This window comes from Triturus cristatus, chromosome 5_1 (assembly GCF_964204655.1).
Source record: "Triturus cristatus chromosome 5_1, aTriCri1.1, whole genome shotgun sequence".
NCBI lineage: Eukaryota > Metazoa > Chordata > Amphibia > Caudata > Salamandridae > Triturus > Triturus cristatus.
The window spans coordinates 427,416,513-427,440,529 of NC_140587.1; the positions used below are offsets into that span (position 1 = coordinate 427,416,513).

At 40.8% G+C, this 24,017-nt stretch overlaps 1 protein-coding gene across 2 annotated transcripts in view; it reads right to left on the bottom strand.

The window, feature by feature from the left end:
* The window catches only part of MATN2 (matrilin 2), a 476,504-nt gene that overhangs the window by 132,672 nt on the left and 319,815 nt on the right, over positions 1-24,017 (bottom strand). For both annotated transcript variants that reach the window (XM_085605205.1, XM_085605204.1), the window contains exons 11-12: positions 13,177-13,299; positions 613-735 (exon numbers count right to left, since the gene is read on the bottom strand). In XM_085605205.1, coding sequence (XP_085461331.1) covers positions 613-735; positions 13,177-13,299 — 246 coding nt within the window. The remainder of the gene's footprint in view (positions 1-612; positions 736-13,176; positions 13,300-24,017) is intronic.

Below are 24,017 nucleotides of genomic sequence, written 5' to 3' on the forward strand. Positions count from 1 at the left end.
CACCCTGGTCACAAACAAGCTGAACTATGGGAACACTCTCTATGCCGGGAGCAACAAAAAATTCACCAGAAGGCTTCAGACCATTCAGAACTCAGCGGCCAGAATCACTCTTGACCTCCCACACCACAATCACAGCAAGCCACACCTGAAGGAGCTCCACTGGCTACCCATTAACAAACAAGCACAATTCAAACTCCTCAAACACACTTTCAGGGCACTATGTAACACTGATACCTCAACAATCGCATCTGCTTTCACTAAACTTCCAGACATCTCAGCTCGTCCAGACTCCTACTTGCACAAATTTCGCACATATGGAAACCAGATCCGGCAGTCGAGCCTTCTCCTACATCATTCTTAATGCATGGAACTACCTGCCGCTACACATACAAGCCTTCTCCTCTATTCTTGAATTACACATGAAGCTGAAGACCTGGCTTTTCGAGTAATCCCACTAGGCCATAGGTGTGCCTAGACTCACACCTGCTCAGCGCCAGGATACCCTCCTGGGTGATAGTGCCCTCTACGAATCAGCATAACACATCCTGGTCATATATTCAGAGGATCTGACATTTGAAGGGACCCAACTAAAAAAAGGTTTTGCCAACCTACTTTTGCAGCTTTTCCCGTCGTCCTGAAGTTTGTATCCTTCAAAGCAGAGGCACATGTACGACCCGTCGCTGTTTGCGCACTGGTGCTCGCAGCCGTGATCTGTTTGGGCGCAGTGGTCCACTCCTGAAAGACCAGAAAATGAAGTCAGTTGGAAGTCAAGCAAATTCACAGATTTCTCATCTACTGGTATTATTTTTAATACATGATATTTATTTAAGACATTCACCTTAAAAAAATTACATTTAGAACCGTAATGAAATGTACTTCCTTAATAATACTGACAACTTAATCTGATACTTAACTCATTTAATCTGTTTGTGATATTGAGCTCATTTAAGCCATATTTTCTTTGCCTAGTCTTTTTTTAAATGATACTGTGACAAAGGCACACTGGGCACTTCGCCAACACCAATAAAGTCATTGCTCACTGTATGATGCTAATACCATAGCTTTCAGAATTTGTGGTTCAAAATATGAGCACTTTAGAGAAGTAGAATTCTTCCAACCCATCTCACGTATGTACAAAACCAGTCGGAATGTTAGGCCAGGCTCTCTCCTACATATTTTAAGCCCAAACTGCCAAGCCTGGACTGGAACCAAGCATCCAAAGACCGGTTTCGGGGTTTCACCCCTCTTCAGCCAGGATAGCTTGATTCCAGTTGCATGGAGAGCATGGGACTCACGTCTGAGCATACCCGTCCCACTCAGAGTGACAATGCAAAAACAACAGTTGATGGACAGAATGCAGAACAATGTCATACATTAACCCCAATTCAGTGTATCATCTGTGTCCCTTACACCCATCCATCCTTGTATCACCCCACAGTGGTCCTCCTACAAACCCTTGTCTCTTGCAGAACTCAACTCCCTCAAACCAGCCTCCAATGAAGATGATGTTTTACTCTCATCCTTCATCAGAGTCCTCTTCAGAGAAGCTCTATCACCCTCATTAATGATTGCAAATGCCTCTCATGCTGGAGGCACCTTCCCAGAAGCTCTGGAGAAAAGCCACAACCTCTGACTCCTGAAGAAACCCCCACTAGACCATGGTGAGCACTTTAACTACCTGCACTGTGGTCACCTACCCTTAAATAGCAAGACCATTATAAAAATTACACTCTACTCTGACATTCCTACATCACTATCCAGATTCTGCACAACTAATAATCCAGCTTCCGATCATGCTGTATGAGGGAGACAGCAACCTTACAAATTCCAGACAACACTCTCATGACCACAGACACAGATGACCATACCTCCTGATACCTCTATTGCTGGACCTCTCAGCTGCCTTTGACACAATTGAACATCCCATCTTCAGTCACACCCTGAAGTCTTGAATAAGATTCACTGTCACTATCATCCTCTGGGTTTCTTTCTAGCCAACCAAGCAGCGCTAATTCAGCAACTTGTGTATCTTCGGGTCCCTGCAGTGCCCTGCACCTGTGGAGTCCCCAAAGTTCCACCTTTGCCCTGTCATTTTCACCTTCTACTTGGAGCCCCTTAGGACTCAACTCGCCAATAAGAGTATCGAAATTCACCAATACGTGAGCTGCTCTAGACATTTAGTGCCTCAAACACTGCCTAAACCTCATACACACCTAATATAAGGCACGTACCCCAAGCTCAACATCACTAAAACAGAATTCCTTCTATTCCACTAGAACAACATTCAGTACAAACATGGCGCAAAGCACAAACCTCAAAGGATTTGAAGCCCCCCTTTCACCCAACACTTAGTCACTTGGATAAACCATGGACATCAACCTTAAGCTCAATAAATACTCCGTGAAGAAAAGCAAATGCAGTTCAAGCCCTCATACTTTGGCATCTGGATGGTGGCAATGCCCTGCTCAACAGCGTCCCAGACTCCAGAATGGCCTACCTTTAAGATGTCCTACAATGCACAGCACATCTCTCTCATCAAGGTCTGAAAAAATATGAACACTTTACCCTACCTTGATAGAACTCCACTAGTTCCCCTTGTCAGCTCACACCATCTTCAAAACTAACTGCATTGGCTACAAAGCCATCTCAAGCAGCAGCCACACCTATCTGACAAGCTCACCATCTTCAGTGGCTCTCAGCATAACTGCAGCAACAACATTGTTAGACTATGGATTAAGAAGTTCAAAAAAGAAAAGTCTATAGGAGTTTTCCATCTGTACACCTGGGATGTGGAACAAAATTCCTTAATTCATCAGGACTGTTCCAATCCACATCCAATTTAGGAAACTGATGATTACACATGTAAGAACATTACATCACAACACAGTAAGAATCTTCTTTTGCTTTCATCACCCAACTACGCTTTCATTCTCTCCTTGACTGTATTTGTGTCTTTTAACTTGTACAGCTGTCCACTGTCTTTTGTCTAGGTATATGCTATACAAATACCATGTGCACTTATACCTACATACAATGCTAGTTGTTTTCTCTGATAATGTTTTAGGTGGTTGTATGTTAGGTCTTGCTTCAATGTGAAATAGGTTTGTTTACCATCTTAAAATGAGCTGTTGTTTGAGTTCATTTTTAACCTCAAAACAAAGTCTCTAAAGTGTTTTTTAAATTAAGAGGCCAGAAGTTTAAGATTCATCTTCAGTGCCACAAGGATTTCACATTTCTTTTACTATTTGTTCTGTAGCCTAGTAGTTGTCTCCCATGTTAACATTTCTTTTGACCATAACACTATTGACTGATATTTCTGTTTTACCATTTAGCTTTGATAGTTCGATTTTATTTCATTTTTTAACTTTGGAGAACCATTTCACCACACTTTGATCTTTTAATCAGCCCTCCAAAGTTCTAGGGAAGGAGGTTGCTTCTTTCATCTATTTCTGCATTTGGAACATAAACATCTACGAAGTGAACTATTATAAGAATTCCGAAAGAGGCACCTAAGAAACTCGAGAATGCAATTTCATATTCTCAAAATTCATTTTATTAGTTACAATATATCAATCTCAACTATGGGAAACCAATGTTTGTGTAATCATCAATATGTAATAAATAGTTTTAATCACATTTACCAGTATTCTTTATGTACCTTTACCAAACTTATGTTTTCTCATCATCAACATGTAATAGATATTTGAATCACATTTACCATTATTCTTTGAGAACAATTATGTGTATTAATTTGATTAACAAAGAAACAATATTGTACATAAGTCCTTAAATTAACAAACCAAAAACAGCCAAAACATGTTACGCAACATTTGTCATTTTTTCAAGGAAATATCTGCACTGTCCTTAGTAATTATTTGAGTTCTTGCATTCAAATCCAATAGACACTTTATTTTCATTTGAAACTTCATTCTCTGTATCCCCACATATGGGCAGTCATATATCATAAGGAGCAGAAATTCCTTCATCAACATGCCATTTCTACTGCGGTTTTTCGTGTGATGACCAGCTGGTCATTCTACCGACTCATCGGTTTGCAAATATATTGAAGTTGTAATTGGAATGCATATATAGTCTGGTACAACTATTGTTGTTTTAGAAAGTAATTTAAGTCAAATGATCACTTTCTTTGAAATTGGATGCTGTAGTTTCATTAGTAATTACTTTTGCAAGTCTGTCCTGAAGCAAATAAGTAAAGGGTGGAGGACAGTCTGGATAATATGTCCTTGTTAATAATGAGAAGAGAATTTGCAGACATCGCTTGATGCTTGCTAACAAACCAAGACGGGCAGTGCTGATAGGGAGCACTGGCCTGATTTGTGCAGCAGACTTTTAACTAGCTGCACAGCAAATAATTGGCCCCTGCTCTTGAGGGAGCACTCTAGTGAAAGGCATACCAGATGTTTGAAACAGTCAGTCTGCCTTTCATTGTGCATGGAGCATCTAGCCTTCACGTTAAAGGAGGCAGAGAACCTCCTGCAGGCATGTGCAGTGAGTTGCTGCATCAACCTCCAGGGTGATGTCTGAAAGGTCCATAGGATTACCATACGCACTCTAACAAGGGTCTCCCTGTGGTTGGGGGGCATACTGACAGTGCAAAACCTCTTTATAGTGCACAGTAAATGCATCCCCTGACAGTTTCTTTGTCTCTGCACCCACATTTACAATATGACACAAGTGCAAAGGCAAAGTATTTGCTCATTTGCATGGGGCCATGCCCACTTGAGACGCACATGTAGTGTCAGACAGCGCAATTGGTGTTACAGAAGAAGTTGAGCTGTTTTTCTTTTTTTCTTCCTAAGCTGCATGCATGAAATACTTGGACTATTTTTCTAACACATGGGGCTGACTGTGACATGCATTGGGAGAGTCTCCTATTGCCATAAGAGTTTCACTTATGAAACCGTTTGGCTTGAATATGTTTCTTTCATCTTTTGCACAAGCACAAGGCATTTGATAGTGTTTTATTGGCTACACAACCTATTTACTGTCTGTTGAGAAGCTGGGTATTAGTTGGACTTCATAGTTACTTGGTACCCATGTAAAATGGAGAATATACCTTTTGGACAGAGATGGAGACAGAGACAAGATTGGTGACATGCATTAAGTCAGTATATGTTTGAAGAATCCTCAGTTCCAATATATACCTGCAGACTCTGATCAAAAGGAAGGATTGCATCCCTTTCAAGGCAATGTTGGCAAATTATGTTCACTCTTTTGAGGAGAACGGAGTGGCCCATTGTGTCATAAGCTGCAAGAGGTCTGTGAATATGAGGGTGGTTTGTTTGCTTTCATCAAGGTTAATGAAGAGAACTTCTCAAAGGTTGGCAAGGATGATTTTAGTTAACCTGGCTGTCCTAAATCTCTGTTGGTCAAGAAGCATTATCTTTTGTTCAAGATATAAGTGAAGTTGCTTTGTCACCTCTTTCTCTGGCAATGATGATTTTAGTTAATCTGGCTGTCCTAAATCTCTGTTGGTCAGAATCAGAATCAGAAAAACTTTATTCGATTGTAAGCAAAAACAATCATAAAAGTGTACATAAATAAAATACAGCAAATACATGAAAGTCATAAAAACTTGGATTAAGAAGAGCATAATGCCCAAAGGTATTTTAAAAAATACATTATAAGATCATCCTTTTTCTAATAAAAAACACTTTTTTCAAATAAGAAATGACTGTTGCAACACAAAGGTGGTTATCCAAACATTGGATCTCATACAGTGCACGGCGACATTGACGATGTCCAATCATCTTTAAGAAGGGCAATAATATAGTTCGCCTATCACGGATATAATAACGACAAAACAATACAACATGCATGGTACTTTGAGGAGAGGTTTCATCACAGGGGCATGGGGACAAATCATGAGACCAGTCGTTGATTGTGGGAAAACTGACCAATCTGTGAAAGATATTAAATCTAAAACGACAAAGTAAAAAACGGTCAAAGTTATTTGGTACATAAGTCAAATAGGGTTGAATATTAAAAGTAGTTAAAACTAATTCATGTTGGAGGACAGTTGGTTTTAAAACCTCCACAGCACATCTTAAGGATTCTAGGTGTGTCAGGCATTCTTTTTTAAGATCCTTTCTGGAAATAGCTGAGGTAGTAAGCGGATTTAGAAAGTACTCTAATTTGCCCATATCAGATAAAAAATTACGTACATATCTGAGCCACGGTATCCTCATGTATCCATCTAACTTAATAACATCTGACAAAATATCTCTATTAAGCTTAGGTTCATCTTTTGACCATACCCTGTGCCATAACAGTACGGGTTCTAGCTTAATAAGGTCAGATATAAAAGAGAGACCCAGTTCAGTGTGGCAGTTAAAACTAGAGGAACTATTAGGAACCGCGAGGATAAACTTCAAAAAGGTATTCTCAACAACCTGGAGCGGAATCGGGTCCACTATCCCCCATATTCCGCTACCATACATGGCGCCAGATAAACATTTAGCTTTATAAATTTTAATTAGCTCTGCGGGGGGTCGAGTACCTAGTTTCCCCGAGAAGGACCTAAGAGCAGCTGTCGAATGAATCATCGCCTGTTTTTTTGCAGCCAATGCCTTGTCCCAAGAATCCTTCTGCGTAAATAAGATACCAAGGTAGGAAAATTGTTGAGTAAAAACCAACCGTTGTCCTTCAATAAAAATAGGCTTCTTAGATTTTACATTTCTGCCACAGTGCATGATAAATGTTTTTGCTATGTTTACTTTTAGGCCCAATTCTAACATGAAGAGGGCAAAACTGGCAACCACGCGCTGTAGTCCCAATTGAGTGCGGGACATTAATACTGCGTCATCCGCATACATTAATAACGGGATGGGACGGCCAGCAACATAGGGGGGATCAAGTTTGTTATTGCACAGGGCTTTCTCCAAACCATTTATATACAAATTAAAAAGGAAAGGGGCCAGGACACAACCTTGCCTGACCCCACTCCTGATTGGGATTTTACCCGTGCATTCCCCATTTTGGCCGTAACGTACAGATGCAGAAGCTTCACTATAAAAACATTTAAGAAAATAAATAATGTTATCTTCAACCCCAAGTTGTTCCAATAATATCCACAGTTTGGAATGAATCACACAATCAAAGGCGGCTGAAAGATCGACAAAGGCTACAAACAGATTCTCCCTCCTGGCTCTGGTATATTTTCCCGTTAACATCAGAAAATTTAAGCCTTGTTCCACAGTACCTAATCCAGTACGGAAACCGTATTGTAGGTCAGAGAGGATAGAATTGTCATCAGCCCATCGAAGTAGCCGGTCCAGAATTATTCGTCCCGCTATTTTTGTAAATGAATCTAAAAGAGAAATAGGTCTATAACAGGCCGGTTTGTGACGATCCCCTTTTTTGTAGATAGGAACAATTATGGACTCCACCCAAGTGGATAAAAAGCTAGATGCACAGCAAGCATTTAGCACCTGAACCAATAGGGGTGCCCACAATGACATAACTGCCTTAAATACATCTATGGGCACACCGTCTGGGCCGGGGGCCTTCCCCCCCTTACTTGCTTGAATCGCTTTTTCAACCTCGGGGAGAGAAAACTGCATATCTCTCAAAGATGGATAATCAGAGGGGTTACAGGAGGTGGAATACGTGCCGTCCCCCTCGTATACTTTTGAAAAGTGGTCAATCCACTCAACCTCAGAGATTGCGACTTCTACGGTGGGACATGCCTCTTCTCTGAATAGGGGGTTTCTGATAATCTTCCAAAAGCTTGCACTATCGTTGCATAGGGAGGCCTGGTGCAAAGCTTCCCACGTATCCTTTCTTATTTCCTTTTTCCTATCTTTAATAGCGAGTTTATACTGCAGCCTCAAATTGCGGACATCTTCTGGACACCTGGGTTGTTTATGAAGAGCCTTCTTTAGGAGGGAATACGCTTTGGTGCATCTGGAATTAAACCAGCTATTCCTCTGTACTCTGTTATGTCTATGTTGTCGTGTTAAGGAGGATCTAATCTCATTAGATATTGACAGAAAAGAAGCCAATATCTTATCTGGGGGAGCATCCTCTGTTAGGCATGTAATAAAATCAGAGGCGCAGATGGCAAGCACCTTTTTTAACGTATGAGATTGATCCACCTTATCCCATTTAAGCGTAAAGCCATTGGTAGAACCAATGGCAAGATTTTCCCATAATATATCTATCTCAGAGGCAGGTTTTGGGGCAGACCACTTTGGGATAAAAATGGAAAAACAAAGAGGAAAGTGGTCGCTTAATGCAATATCGGACACCTCAAAGACAACAATCGCACGAGCATGCCTATTAGTGATAAGTGCAAAATCTATCGTGGAGGTACAGCCTCGCCCATTAAAAGTTGGTGGAAGGGGAAATGGTGTTGAACACACCTCGTTTATAAAGGCCAAGTCAAATTGACCAATAAATTCATTCAATTGATCACCCAGGCTTGAATGAGTAAAATGGGACAAGCTCAAACCATCATCCTCGCTACCTAATCCACATCTATTATCTGCCGTCATATTACATAAAGTACAATTGAAATCTCCCACAAGCAGTATAATCAAATTAAAACCAAAGATTTTTTCCTGAGAGAGAAGTACATTGGCCAGCTTTTTACAGACAGTATTGACTTCCCTGGAGGGGATATTATTGTATAAATTGAGCAATACTAACGGAGTAGATAAATCCAAAACTATTATTAAAGCCTGGAAATAACAATCTTTATCTAATTCCATAATCTTTAAAGTATGTAGCTTATTGGAGATATAGGTCGTCAAACCCCCCTTGGCCCTGCCATGCTGGGTACCCACCGCTGGGGTGTGAAATGTTTTGAACCCATTTAGGTGTACCGGGTCCTTGCTCCATGTTTCTTGCAAGCAGATAATATCTTGCAATTTAATGAAGTCTTGCCAAAGTGGGTTGCCAATTTTAGATTTAACACCAGCAATGTTCCTAGAACAAATGCTGCAAGGAAGGGATCCTAGGGGGGGACAAACAGGGCGAGTCCTGGTGGAATCTGGCGAGGAAAGTATAAGTCCACTCTCATTTCCCTCCCCAGGTCCTACATCCAAATCTACCGACCCACCTACATTGTGCTCGGAGTCCAATGAGCTACATGGTGCCCCCAAATTTCCCTTATTATCATCCATAGGATCACGGCTGTCTTCTGCCACAATAGTTAGAGTGTTTTGGGAATAATGGGGTTGCTGTCAATCATTACAATCTAGGCCACTTAGAATATCAAAGTGATTAAATGTTGATATATTATATCTTTCCCCTTGGGGGTACCCCAAGTTATGCAAATGAGGGCCATGACCCCTCAGTCTTTCCCGTTGTAAAGGGGCATAGAAAAAGTCAAGGGGGACGATATTGACATAATCAGCCACTAAGTGGCCGGTGTAACATTTTTCAAGTATATGGTTGACCAGCAAAGGGGACCGGAAAGATATAATCACACAGTCTCCTCTCAGAGATTTGGCTGACGGACCTAGCCAGCAAACTCTTCTTATCATTTTAAAATTTGAGAAGAGAGCTGTATTCGACCCACATTTAATAGATAAATAATGAAGGGCCTTATTCCTCAATGTAGACCAATGTTCAAAGGCATTTGGAGGAAGGGATGGAACATTTACTAGTATCACAGTATAGGGACAGGCCTCAGGAGGAAGGTTCAACGTAGGTAGGCTAGCTGTAGAAGATGTCTCATTGATGTCTGTAACAGGTCTTACAATAGTGGGGTCTACGTTATGAGCTGGAATTGGGAGTCCAACGACGTTTATACCATCTGAAGTAGTGTCACTTATACCAATGGCCTCCTTTTGTGTAGAACCATCAAACCTATTTGATATTATCGCTGAATTACCATGGACAGTTAGAGAGGATGTTTGGGGTGCCACAGACGGTAGAATAGAAGGTGCGTTAACCACTGGGGTATTTGAAGTTCCCGCTACATGAATTTCCATGTCATTGACCCTAGATTCAATGTTTGTTAATTTTGTCATGAGCGGTGCAATTAGAGTAGTTAACATGCCCTCCATTTTCCCCCAAAAGTTCTCCCCTAATATCAGATTATTCTTACAACTATTTGAAGGGGCAGCTAAAGTATTGTTGTTACCCGTTTTTCTTTTTCCTTGTACCACCTTAGTTTCGCCAACAACTTTGCGGGATTTAATAGGTCGCTTCTTTGTAGCATTAGTTATTTGCGGCCCTTCCTTGTTACAGTGATTTTGCTTGCTCTTTGCCTTCTGGCCTCTAGTTGTCATTTGTGGCACGTCACCACTAATACTAAGCACTGAACTAGTAGTGGAAATTGGACCTAAGGGTGAATCCAGTCCCATCTGTACTATAGGGTTCTCGTGCAAAGGTGGGGACGTAGGCGGATCTACTGAGGAAAATATGGCCGGGGACAAGGAAAGCCTGGATTGGGTAGACAAAAGGTCACCAGCAGTCTGCTGCTGAGGTGTTACGCTATCCCTTAATTCTTATCGTGGTCTTGTTACTGGGAGACCAATGAATGATGGTACTAATAAGGAATCCTGGGACAAAGTAGTATAAATAGAAGCATTATTGACCGACAGGGGCGGAGGCAGGCCTGCAGGAAGTGACAGGCGCCTTTCGGTGCTCTCAATAGCGGATGCAACTACCCCAATTGTCTTTTGAAGCATAAGGTCAATAGCTGTCAAAGTTGGTAAAGGATTATTATTTTGCCTTATATCCGGTTGGACAAGTGGGGCCTTGCGTTTCCCCATAATGACTATCGCTCCAATGCAACAATGACCAACTCAATGCAAACCAACCTTATACGGTGAGTGTATTTAAAGCCATCAAGGTACACATATCCAATACAACAGTCAAAGTACAAAGGGAATGTTAAAATTGCAAATATCGGTTAACGAAACCAGGAGATGTGGCCCGGTCCGGCCTCCTACGGCCCCGGACGGCCACAGACGGTCCCGCCCTTGTCCCGGGCTTCTCCCGGCGCCGCCCGCGCGCGGTCCCGCGATGCGGAGGGCGGAGTTGTTTTTGAGGCGCCTTCAGGCGCGAAATGCCGCTTCCGGGATCACAGGCAGAGGGCAAAGGAGCCTGGGGGATGTAGTTTAGGTGTACCCGTCTCGGTACTAGCGCCACAGACACCACCAGCGCGGCGAGAGGAGAAGAGTCACGGAGCCGCCTGCCCTTTCAAACAACCAACAGGTAGGGATAACGCCTCCAACAAGTGTCTCCTAGTGTTTCAAGGAACCCGTTCTGCCGAGGGCGGAGTTGTTTTTGAGGCGCCTTAGGCGCGAAATGCCGCTTCCGGGATCACAGGCAGAGGGCAAAGGAGCCTGGGGGATGTAGTTTAGGTGTACCCGTCTCGGTACTAGCGCCACAGACACCACCAGCGCGGCGAGAGGAGAAGAGTCACGGAGCCGCCTGCCCTTTCAAACAACCAACAGGTAGGGATAACGCCTCCAACAAGTGTCTCCTAGTGTTTCAAGGAACCCGCTCTGCCGAGGGCGGAGTTGTTTTTGAGGCGCCTTAGGCGCGAAATCCCGCTTCCGGGATCACAGGCAGAGGGCAAAGGAGCCTGGGGTATGTAGTTTAGGTGTACCCGTCTCGGTACTAGCGCCACAGACACCACCAGCGCGGCGAGAGGAGAAGAGTCACGGAGCCGCCTGCCCTTTCAAACAACCAACAGGTTGGGATAACGCCTCCAACAAGTGTCTCCTAGTGTTTCAAAGAACCCTCTGTTGGTCAAGAAGCATTATCTTTTGTTCAAGATATAAGTGAAGTTGCTTTGTCACCTCTTTCTCTATAAGTTTGCTAAGATAAAAGATATTTGAAATCAGACAGTAGTTGGTAAGATTGTGAGTTGGCTGTTGGCTCCTCAAGCAGTGGGGTGATGATTGCATGTTTCAATATACCTGGAGATTTACCATCTAAGAATGGTTAGATAACTAGGTGTGTGATATCAAAAACCTATTGTACAGGTTTTGCCAATTGTGCCTGCTTCTCTCATGATGTCCTAATGGTAGCCCTTTGTTTCTTTTGTACCATATTTTATCAGGTTTGGACTGTGTATTTTGCTGTATTTGTTAAGTTTATAATTGGCTCCTTTTATATCTCCCGGATGCTCATTGTCTTTCGACCTTCTATTAGTTTTTAAGTTTAATCAAACTGTGTAGTGGGGTTGTAAGGTTATGGTGCATATTGTTTAGAATTGTTTCAGGATCTACAATGGTTTGATTGTCAGGTGTGAAAGCTTTCAAATTCTTCTCAATATCATAAAAGTTTATGTTATTCAAATGTCTGATTAGGATAAGTAATCGTCTATCCTAATCAGACATTTGAATAACATAAACTTTTATGATATTGAGAAGAATTTGAAAGCTTTCACACCTGACAATTGGGATGGTTGCAAGGTTGAGACTGATACTGGAGGTTATCTATCAAAAATGTGGCTAAAAGCCATACGTGAGGCCATATAGAGAGTGTTTGATTTTGAAGTTATGTCAGGTTTTCAGATTTACCCTGAATATGAGAACAGCCTTTCACTACCCGATTAAAGATGAGCACTTGTATATGATGCTCTGCAAAGGGTCAAAGTGCCCGTTCCAACTCTTTGGTTCTGGATTATTTGCATTTGTCTACCAAGGATGTGAATGGACACCCACTTTACATAATTAGATTGAGAGAGACCTTCCATTAATTACATTCAAATTTAATTTTGTACACAGAAGATGGGGAAACTACCTTGTTTCTATGCTGGCAGGACTCAAGAGGACCTTTATCTAGTGGGAGTCCACGACTGGATTAGCACTTTATACCAAAAGCTTCATATAGAGAAGTTGGCATTAAAACTAATATTGCTTTGAGTGGTAAATAGGATCCAACCCCACCAAGATGGCAAGTACTGTATCATTTAAAATGCATCTGCTTTGCTTCAGTTGGATATAAAGGCATCGGCATGACCCGTTCTGCCTCATATTCTTTGCCACATCTATGCAAAGAGGTCTTTGTAAATCAGAAAGGACATGCCATGCGGTTTGATATCTGAGCAATACATACACATATCATTAGCCTCTTAATCTCACCTGGTCACAAGTCCAGACCATCTGATATTACAAAGTACTTGGGATCCCCAGAGCAGTAACTATACACAAATTATTTACATGATTTAAACGGTTACTGGCAACTTACTTTTGCAGCTTTTCTCGTCATCCTGAAGTTGATATCCTACTTCACAGGAGCACTTGTACGAGTTGTCAATGTTTGCACACATGTGCTCGCAGCCTGGCTTCACGAGGGCACAGTAATCCATAGCTGAAAGAGCAGGTAAATGTGAAGTCAGTTAGAGTGCACAATTTGTTACAGCATGTCAGAAGAATAAAAGAATAAAGGATGCTCCATTTAAAGTTAGTACCACAACCTAATACTTAACATTTTTACCTGTACACACATGTTGTAGATTATTGACAGTAAACTTGATTATCCATCCTTTTCTTTGCCTTGTGTTTTAGCTTTAACAAGAGTGGAACCTCAGGAGGTTCCATTTGTTGTTGTGTGGAATGTGGTGAGGATCAGGCTGGCTTGGGCAGTTTACTGCTGTTAATTGTGTTCTTGACCAAATGTTTTGAACCTTTAGCCTGCATTCCAATGGCATTACTTGAATTTACAGATTAGCTGGCTAGCTATTCACATGATCAAAACCAAACAAAATGATGTCAAGAAATGGACCAGCGACCCAAAGTGTCTGGAATGTAGTTTACTGGCAGAAGAATATAAGGAACATTCCAACTTGAGTACAAAGGTGTAATAAAAGCAATGGGCAGTCAGGAACCTGACTCTCAGTGAGGACACAGGGATTGCAAAAATTGTAGAAGAGTCAAACGTGCACGAGGGAGATTGAAAAAGTTGAATATAAAAGAAGGACAGATTACAATAGTAAGGTAAATGTAATGAGCAAAAAGAGCAGATCAAATGGTAAAGGAAGTCTTGCATGAAATAGTAGTATGAAAGGGGTCAAATAAAAAAAATATTCAGATGTAGGAACAATCTTCACTATTCAGAGGCAAAATTGCAAAGAATGAAGGCAATGCAGCAAGAGACAGCATTCTGTCAGAATATGCAGGAAGAAAAATAGAAGCTATGATGCAATAGCTAGGAAAGAATTAAATGAGGCAGCAAGGAAATTAAGGGTATAATGGGGAGAGGATAACTCAGGTTAGACACAAAAGTAGGAGGGTGGCAGCAGCAGGTAGAGAAGAAGTTAAAAGAATTTTGGAAGATATGGTGTCTGACGCGGTGATTGAACCTATGGAGGCAGCAGAACGGATTTCACCAGTGGTAGTGATGAACAAGGGAGTTGAAAAGTTAATGTATTGGTTGACCTAGAGAGACTCAAACACAACACGGTCATGGATAGCTTTCCCTTGCCAAATATAATTTAAAATATGTTAACGTTAAATGTAGGTAAATATTTCTCTACGCTAAGTTGGAGAAGTGCTTTCTACAAAATTAAATTGCAGCAAGGGTTAAAACCATGAATGCTTTCAAAACCCCAGAAGGGGTACTTTGTTCACTTGCCTTCATTCTTGGCTTGGTTTTGCAGCAAGCAATATTCCAAAGAATGAGGAATTGATTATTTGATCACCAGAAACAAGCCTTATTCTTTGAAATAGATGTATTGGTAGTACGTCTTGTTGACAACAAATCTTAATAGATTTTTGTGCCTTTTGTTCATAGGGATGTGTAAGTATGCATCCCTTAAGTCTATGGTTGCCATGTAATCTCCTTTTTGCAATTGAGGTATCACAACTTGCAGAGTAGTCATTTTGAATCTTTGTTTTTTATGAATTTGTTTAGAAACCTTTGGTCTAGTATTGGGCGCAGTGTTCTGTCTACTTTTGGAATTAGGAAGTACATGAGTAAATGCGTTGTTCTTTTCTTTGTGTGGTACATGCTCTATCGCATCTTTGAAGTTCCAGCACCTCTTGGAGTAGTTGAGATAATTCCCTTTTTGAATGTATCTTTTTGTTTGGTCTTTTGTTTGGAGGCTGCGTGCTCAGCACTATGCAGTAACCATACTGTATTATGTTTAATATCCATTTGTTTGAAGTGATGTCCTTCCATTTGTGAAGGATATATTTGAGTCTGCCTCCTGCTGATGTAGTATGGTGGAGGAACTGTGAACTTACAGGATGTTGTTTTTGTATAGGCTGAGTCCTTGTGGGCACCCTCAGTGGTGTTCTTGGTGAGTGTGCAAGCTTTGAAATGCAGTCACTTAGTTGTGGTTTGTGGTCTGCCTCTTTGTGGCTGGCCTCTGCCACGGCGTGCCCTCAAAAGGACTGCCTTCCTTGATGATACTGCCAGTTCTGCTGCTGCCCTTGTTGTTGACCTAGGCTTGTTCCTTGGTAAGTTTGCTGATATGTTTGATGCGAGGTAGTAGGTTGGTGGTTACCTCTACCTGCTTGTCTTCTTGAGGGGGTGCCTCTACGCATGCCTCTGAGTTGTAGGATGCCCATCAACCTTGCTGTTTTGTTGTCCTTCTTTAATTGGTTCATTTTGTCGTCCACGACGCTTACAAATAGTTGTTCACCATTGAACGGTGAGTTTATTATGTTGCTTTGAACTTCTGGCTTGAAACCTTAGATTCGCAGCCATGCGTGCCTTCTTTCAGTGATGCCAATCACCATTTGTATGCTTGATGTCTCTGCTGCATCTAGGGCTGACTTCAAACATGTGTTCGCAATGTTTTTACCTTCCTCAACTAAGTGGCTAGCCCTTTTCGGAACTGTTCTTTAGTAGGTATCCTCCTTCCTCCCAATGTTGATAAGCATGTCTGTTAAGTAATACATTTGAATTAGCTGTGCGCCACTGGTTTACTGCACTTCTCTCTGCCTTTCTCCCCACAAGCTCCATCCTCTTGCTTTCTTTGTCTGGTGGTGGACCAGCTGTGGTTGGTACATTAGCTCTTTTCCAAGCTGTGAAAGTAATAATAAAATCAGCTGGTACAGACCCTCTGATGTATATATGGTCCTTTGAGGAATGTTTGTACTTCTCTCCTCTTGGTGTGACTGCCCTGCATGTTGCAGGCTCTTTAAAGGCCTCCTTTCCCAGATCCAATACAATTGGTAGCATTGGAAGGAATTGATTCCTTGATTGTGTTGGAATCAAAGTCTCTAACAGAGAACATGATTGGGGTTTTTCGTCCTCCAGCTGCACTCCATAAGTTCCAGCTGCCTTTTTAATGACCTGATTGTACATCCCAATGTCATCTGGTGGCGAGAGCCTCGAAGGATATGTGTCGCAGCCTCGTCTGGTGATTCGGCGTTGAGATCTTGCCATTCAAGGTCTTGAGCCTCTGAGTTCACCGATCCCACATACATGTGTTCCTCGTCTTGCCCCTCTTCTCCGAAGAATTCTTCTTCTTCTTCTCCGTCGAGCGGTTCGGGTGTCGTTGAAGGCTGCAATTCCTCGACGACCTTCTCCTCTTCCGTCGAACTTTTAGGCGGTATCTTGAATTGCTTTAAGTGTTCGACAAATTGTTTTTTGCGCTGTAAAATACTTGCCATTTCGGATTCCAGCCTCTTTCTCTTCATTTCTATCTCGACCGTGTGAGTTTCGGCGTTGAGACCTTCAGCCTTTCTATTCGTGCTTGCTGACGCCGATCAGGCCGTCAAAGCTTGTTTTGACCTCTCCTTTGTCGATGCCAACATGTCATTTTCGTGACTGTCTTTCGACGTCTTCGATCTTTCGAGGGTCTTTGCCGTCACGGAGTCCTTGTCCGAGGATCTGACGTAGTGCTTGTCTTTAGACGCAACTGCGTTTGTCGAGTGCTTCGAAGCCAAGGCTCCTTTTGTGGATATAGAGCCAGTTTTTGGTGACTTGTCTAGTCGTTTTTAAAGTCAATGGTTCTCCTACCACCTTCGAAGTATTATTCTCGACCTCAACAACTGGGACATCTCTGTCCTCGTCACCTTCTGGCCCATCGGCGACGTTGTCCACCTCATCGCTGGAGAGGCCCAGGTCTGAAAGCGATAGTGGTGGGCTTTGGCCGTGCCTGTTATAGTTGGCTCTTCTCTGTCTGTCTCTCACCCTCAACATCTTCTGGGGTGAAGCGGAAGCACACGTTGCAGATGTTACTTTGGTGAGCCAGTGGTAGGCAAAGGTTGCAGACCGGATACTGATCTTTTTGAGCGTGTGATGACAATTCTTGCAGAACTTGAACATAACAGGTGTATTTGTAAAGCGCACGATTACCCGTAGGTGTCCTGGCGCTGAATAACAGATGTTTTTTGTTACCCAACTCAATGGTACTAATTGTATCAACCTCAGATGGATGAAAGGCTGAGTGGACCAGCCGGGATTTGAACCTGTGACCATGAGGTCGAACACAGGCCCCTGCAATGGCTGCTTTAGTCCACTGAGCAACCAGACCCAGCTTGATTTGTCCATTACCCCGCACAGGGAGCACCCTGCATGCGCATTCTCCGTTTTTTTCAAAGATTTGATGTTTTCACCTTTCGGCGTACTCCGGCTGTTGGGATTGAAGTCCGGAAAGTCGAAAATCTTGTATCGCTATCCTGCAAAGGTTTTGCTTAATTTTCATTGATTCTTCTCTCCAAATCTAAGAAGCTCCTTCCGTATCGATCCACGCCCAACAGCAGAAAAAAAGAATCTGAAGATGGCGACCAAAGGTGGGAGCTTCCGGAGGAAGCCCATTGATGTCACAACGGGGACACCAAATGGTGGTATTTTGACACCCACCAACAAAAAAAAAAGAGAGAGAACAAATATTACAATTCCAGACCCAACCACTAGATGACGGAATAATGCACAGCAAAGAGTCACACTGCAAAAATTAGATTTAAGGAAGCGATGACCAAGAAGGAATATGAAGGCAAAGGTTGTAGTGGTGTAATGAGGATTCAAAGGGAAGCAGCCACAGAGGAAAGGCACCGTAGTGATAGGAGTGGTCGAGAGGTAATGAAAAAAGATATAGCAAAAATGAGCAGCCACACGGTTACACGAATATGTGTGGTAACTATCAGAGGTTTGCAGTCCGGTACCTTGCATCCAAAACTTGTGTATATCCATCTTTCTCTGTCAATTTTTGTGCAATTTCAGCCATCTAATTGCTGCCTTTGAATATGGTTAATTTTGCCTTCTGGTTTTCTTTACAACTATTTTTCATACATTTTGTATCTTACCGTGCATTCTGTGTAAGGAACGGGGATGTTTTGGAGCTTTATCGAGAATGAAACCTCAGCAGGTTCCATGTGTTGTCATATAGAATGTGATGGGGATTCCGAAGTCAGTTAGGCTGAAGCTAGCTGGGGTAGTTCACCATCTGTTAATTGTGTTCATAAATAAACGTGCAGGACCAGACTCCTCCACCGCCCCAATAGTAATGGAGTATACTTTATGATAATTTTTCGATTCTAAACCTTTCATCCCTCTTGTTTTAATATAATTTAATTTTGCCTTAATACCACTGACTAGAGAGCTGGTCAAGCAATAAATGAATGGACTACAGTGTATATTTTACTTTAACCAACGCCATTTCACTTTAAGCTTGGTGCAGTGCATCTCTGTGGTTTGTAAATCTTAAGGCACACCCCCTCTAATGTAGAAACACAGTAAAAGTCTAGTGCTGTTAATTTTGGATTTTGTTAAATAGTTTGTATTTTTTCTTTAGTGTTTTTTTTTTAATCTGTATTTTTTCAAGTTTACCTTTATAATAATATTTTATTGTTAAATTAATTGCAATGCATGTTATTGTTAATGTATGTTTGATTAATTTGATTGTTGTTATTGTTGCTATTATAAATGTAATGTTTTTGAATTATTTAAATATTTGTTTATTTTTTAAGTGTGTGTAATATTTATATAGTTGTCAGTATTTATTAAAGCATTTTTTTTACATTCTTTACAATATTAAAATTAGGTCCCATGTATTTTCTGGTTATGTATATGTTAGTTCATTTTTAATTTATCATTAATCTATTAAATTTAAAACATTATAAAAAGTATTTAACAATTGGTTTTATATTTTTTAAAGAATATACATAAAGCAGGAACAGCTCACTACTTCTAGAGCAATAGAGGTCACTTTATGCTCTTAAACTAAAATATTCCTCCTTCTTCTTTTAATAACATTTACTTTCCAAGCAATACCATAGACCATTAAGATTGTAGGTTGGAAGAATGACAAAAATTTGGAATCAACCATGATTTTTAAAGCTGCTAGTCAACCGTGAGGGTATCCAGGCTGCTAGTCAACCGTGTGGAGATCCTTGCTATTGTAGTTGGAATCAGTTGAACGTTCAGGTCTTGAGTCCCTTTCTGAATTACTGAAGATAGAATGAGGTCCAGAGGTGTAGACTGTCCCGGCAGTTTGCAGCAAGGTAGGAGAAGGAGCGTCCTCTACTGTTGCTTCGGCAGATGCCTAGGTATGTGCAAGGCAGGAGTTGCGCAGGTGTCTGAAGGGTTGGTGAAGGCTCTGGCGGTGGTTGATGTACGCTGGTCCTTGATTATGCAGGGCTTTGTAGGCGTGGGTCAGCCTCTTTGATTGTCAGTGGAGTTTCTTAAGGTGAAGGGTGATGTGGATCCATTTGAAGAGGTCAAGGATGAGTCTGTTAGCTGAAATCTATATGGTCAGCAGTCTTTTCAGGAGGTGTGTGGTAATTCCTATGTAGAGTGCATTGCCGTAGTCCAAGTGGCTGATGGCGAGGGCTTGAGTGATGGTACGTCTGGTGCTGATGGAGAGCTATTTGAAAACCTTTCGGAGCACGCAAAGGGTGGGGAAGCAAGCGGAGGAGACTGAGTTGTTCTGGCTTTTCATGGTGAGCTTGCTGTCAAGGATGATGCCGAGGTTGTAGGCATGGTCTGTTGGACTGGGTGAGAATTCTTGTTCAGAAGGCCACCAGGAGTCGTTCTACGGGGAGGTGTTATTCCAGAAGATCAGTATTTCTGTTTTGTTTGTGTGGAGTTTGAGGCAGTTGTTTTGCATCTTGACTGCGATGCTCGTCATGCACACACAGAAATGTGGTGGATGAGTCTTCAGCTAGAGAGAGGATGAACTGGGCATTGTTAGCAAAGGATGGATATGATGTTTACTCTGTTGGTTCTGACGATGTTGGCCAGAGGGGTCATGCAGATGGTGAACAGTGTAAGGCTGAGGAACAAACCCTGAGGCCGCCACAACGGATGTTCTTGGGTTTCAAGTTGAATGGTGGTAGGCGGATTCTCTGGGTTCTTCAGGTGAGAAAGGAAGCGATTCATTTGGTGGCGTCCCCTTAGATTTTGATATGATGAAGTCTCTTGGTCAGTGCGTGGTGGGATATAGTGTAAAATGCTACTGAGATGTTGAGAAGGATCAGGGTGGCTGTATCTCTCTTGTCCTGGAGGATTCTGATGTCATCGGTGGCAGCGATCAGGGAGGTTTAAGTGATGTGGTTAGAGCCAAATCCGGATATGTATGAGTCCAGAAGATCGTTGTTCTCTAGGTATTCCGTGAGTTGACAGTTGATGGCCATTTTGAGGACTTTGGTGGGGAAGGGGAGCAGAGAGATGGGCCGGCAGTTCTTAAGCTTGTTGGGGTTTCTTGAGGAAGGATTTGACTTCAGTGTGTTTCCATTCTTCTGTGAGGGTGGCCGTGGTGTTGGATGTGTTGTGGATGGTGCTTAGCTTATAGCTGATCATCGTGCTTCTGAGTTGAACATGTGGTGATGGCTATGGTGCTCTGTGTGGTGAGCTGGTCCCAAGTTGTGGTCTGGTGGTCAGAGTTTGCGTCTGTGAGAGCAAGGAGGCTGCGGGTTGACGTTTGAAGTGTTTGTAGATGGTAGAGATCTTGTTGTGGAAGACGTCTGCCAGGGTGTCACAGGTGATGATGTTTTCGCTGGCTGAGGAGTTGAAGAACTCCCTAACAATGCTGAAGAGTTCTTTGCTGAGGTTGGCGCTGGATTTGATGCAGTGGGGTAGGGTATTCCTTTTCATTTTTCAGGAGTTGGTAGATGAGGGGTGTCTGGAAGGTGGTGTGGTTCCTGGGATCCTTGCTGGTTCATCATTTTCTTAAATGATTATCGTGTTCAAACATATCATCACCACAAAAATATCGAGGACATGAACATAGAAGGCAAGAATATAATTCTAAAATGTATATCACATCGTTTTTAACATTATTGTATTTAATATAGTTCACTTTAAGATGTTGTATCAAATATTGCTGTTGTATTAATTTACTATACATTACTTACTATATTAATTTTAGATGTTAAAATTATTAGTGTAATTGTTTACAAAAATCTGAGGTAAACTTTGTAAGTTTTCATGTGCAATTACATTGTTTTACATTTAAGTAGTCATTTATAATTTAGTATTGTGTTGGTGGGTTTCTAGGGGAATAGTGTGGGAAGGTATTTGAATCATAAAGTACTGTTTTTTATTTAAAATTTTGTTCAGTTAATTAAATATTTACTTGGTGATTAATTATGTAAGTTGATTAATATATTAATTATTATTTTCATTATTTAATTGCATTTAGTGTTTTTTAATGAGTAATTTTGTATTTGTATAGTTAAATTAGTAATTTATATTAAAGTTGTGGGTTGTTGGGTTTGTAGAGAAAAAGGGTGAGAAGTTAATTAAATCGCAAACTATACGAATTCCAAAACTTTCCCTACTGGTCCTTAGATTGGAATGGGAATGGTAAATCTAAACCCTTCAAAGTGCAACACTTTTCCTACTTATGCTTAAATTGGAGTTAGATCAGTTAATCTGCATCTTTTGAAGTCCTATATTTTAGCTAGTGCGGTTTATGTTTGATAGTTGTTATTTTGTAATATTCTTTATTTTTAATTAGTATTTTTTTTTAAATATGTTCTTTTTTAATAAAATGTTTACCTTTTTAATATAATTGTATTTTGTAATGAATTTTGATGTATGTTATTGCTAATATACATTTGTTAATTTTAATTGTTAAGCTAGTGTTGCTATTATAAATGTGATGTCTTAGAATTGTTATTATTTTTTAATATATATGTACACACACACACGTATATATGTATATATATATATATACACACACACACATATATATATAATATTTATTTAGTTGACAGCATTAGTTGAAAAAAAAATGTACATTCTTTTTAATATTTAAATTAAGATGCATAAATGTTTTGGTTATGATATGTTAGTTCATTTTTAATTTCTTGTTAATATTTTTAATGTAATGTATTTTTTAAATTATTTAACTATTGTCTTTATATTTTTTAGAGAATATGTATATACCTGTATGTACATATTTTATTTACATTACTTGTTATAATAATTTATTTTTATTCATATTTTTGTTTTCTAGTTTAATAGTTAATATTTTAATTAAATAACTTATAATGCTATGTATATATTTGGATATGCTTACCTTTCCTCTCTGGGCGCACCAAATTGGTCAGCCTAGTCCCCTACTCATCCGAAGGCCACCAATCTAATCTGCGGCATCCCAGTAGGCTCCAGCATGAGCCCCATCCAGTTCAACATGTATATGGCTTCTCTCCCCAGCATCATTCCATGGATTTAGCATCATCTTCTATGCTGAAGATACACCACTCACCCACTCTCTATGAGAAGATACGTACACTACCCAAGCAAACTTCGTCAACTGCATGCTTTCGGTAGCAGACTTGATGAGATGGAACTGCCTGAAGCTCAAGAGCAACAATACCAAAGACTTCCTTTTTGTCAAAGATACCTCACTGCATGTCAAATTAAGTCAACACAGTTGCTTCCACACCCTTTAACTGCTCAGGAAAGTCTACAAATGGCTCCCTCTGGACATACACAGATATATCTCGTAATTCCTTATCACCAGCAGGCTCGACTACTGCAATGCTCGCTATGCTGGCATCTCAGACCAGCTCGTCAAAATGATCCAGAAGCCACAAGACTGACACTGAACCTACCCCATGACACTCCTATACCCAGAAACCTCTAAGACCGCCCAATCTATAAGTGCTCTCTTTTCAAACTCCTCATGCAAACATAAAAATCTCTGCACAACTATGGTCCAGCCTACCTCAATAGACGTATCCGTTTTGACACCCGGCCAGACACCTCAGCTCACCTAGACTACTTCTTGCCCACTTAACCTGCATTCGAAGGGCGTGCTTTCTCATACATTATCCGTAAAGCCTGGAATGAGCTCCCATTATGGGAGAATATAAAGAGCCATTTTGTTTTTGATTGTTAAGGTATAATGAACTTTGCCTAAACTCATGAATAACAAAGGGCTTGTCTTCATAATTTATTTATTAATTTAGTTATTAATGTATTTATCTGTTTGTTTAATTTTTGCTGTAATTCACCCTACTTATTTTTAGCTCAAATATTGTGATAAAGTCATGGTTTTTATTAATAATTGCGTAATTAAACGATAGATAACTATATAGCAAGGAAAAAATTATCTTTGCCATCCCAGTTCTGATCGTGCATTGTTGACAATTTTGCGTCTTTCTCATTAAAAAATAAAAAGATTGCTATTAAAAGAAGAAATCCCCATGCATTTTGAAGATGACATTCTGAATGTAATGAAAGCAAAAAGGTGTTTTTGCGCTGACATAGACATGTTATTACATACATTGTATGTTTTCCAAAAAGTGCGATACTGCACAATAATTGTTCGAAACATTGCACGCAGGGCAGGGGAAATTGGGCTGATTTTAGTTTGTTTTTAATGTTATAGAAAGTTTTTGAACTAATCTGTTCAGTCTGCTGAGGTAATGTCTAAGTAAATTTTTGACATAGATTATGTAAAGGCTAATTTGGTTTATTATTGATTTCAAATGATCTTAAGTTTTATCGTAATTTATGAGGACAAGCACCGAGTACATAGCTTACAGTTTTGAGCCCAGCATGATGGAAATAGAACCATAACCTATAGACGATTAGTCAGTCATCAGTTTAGAATCTGTGTAAATTCTGCTGGGTCGAAATCAGAGAGTAAAGCATCAGGACAAGGTTGAAACTTATGTAAGACA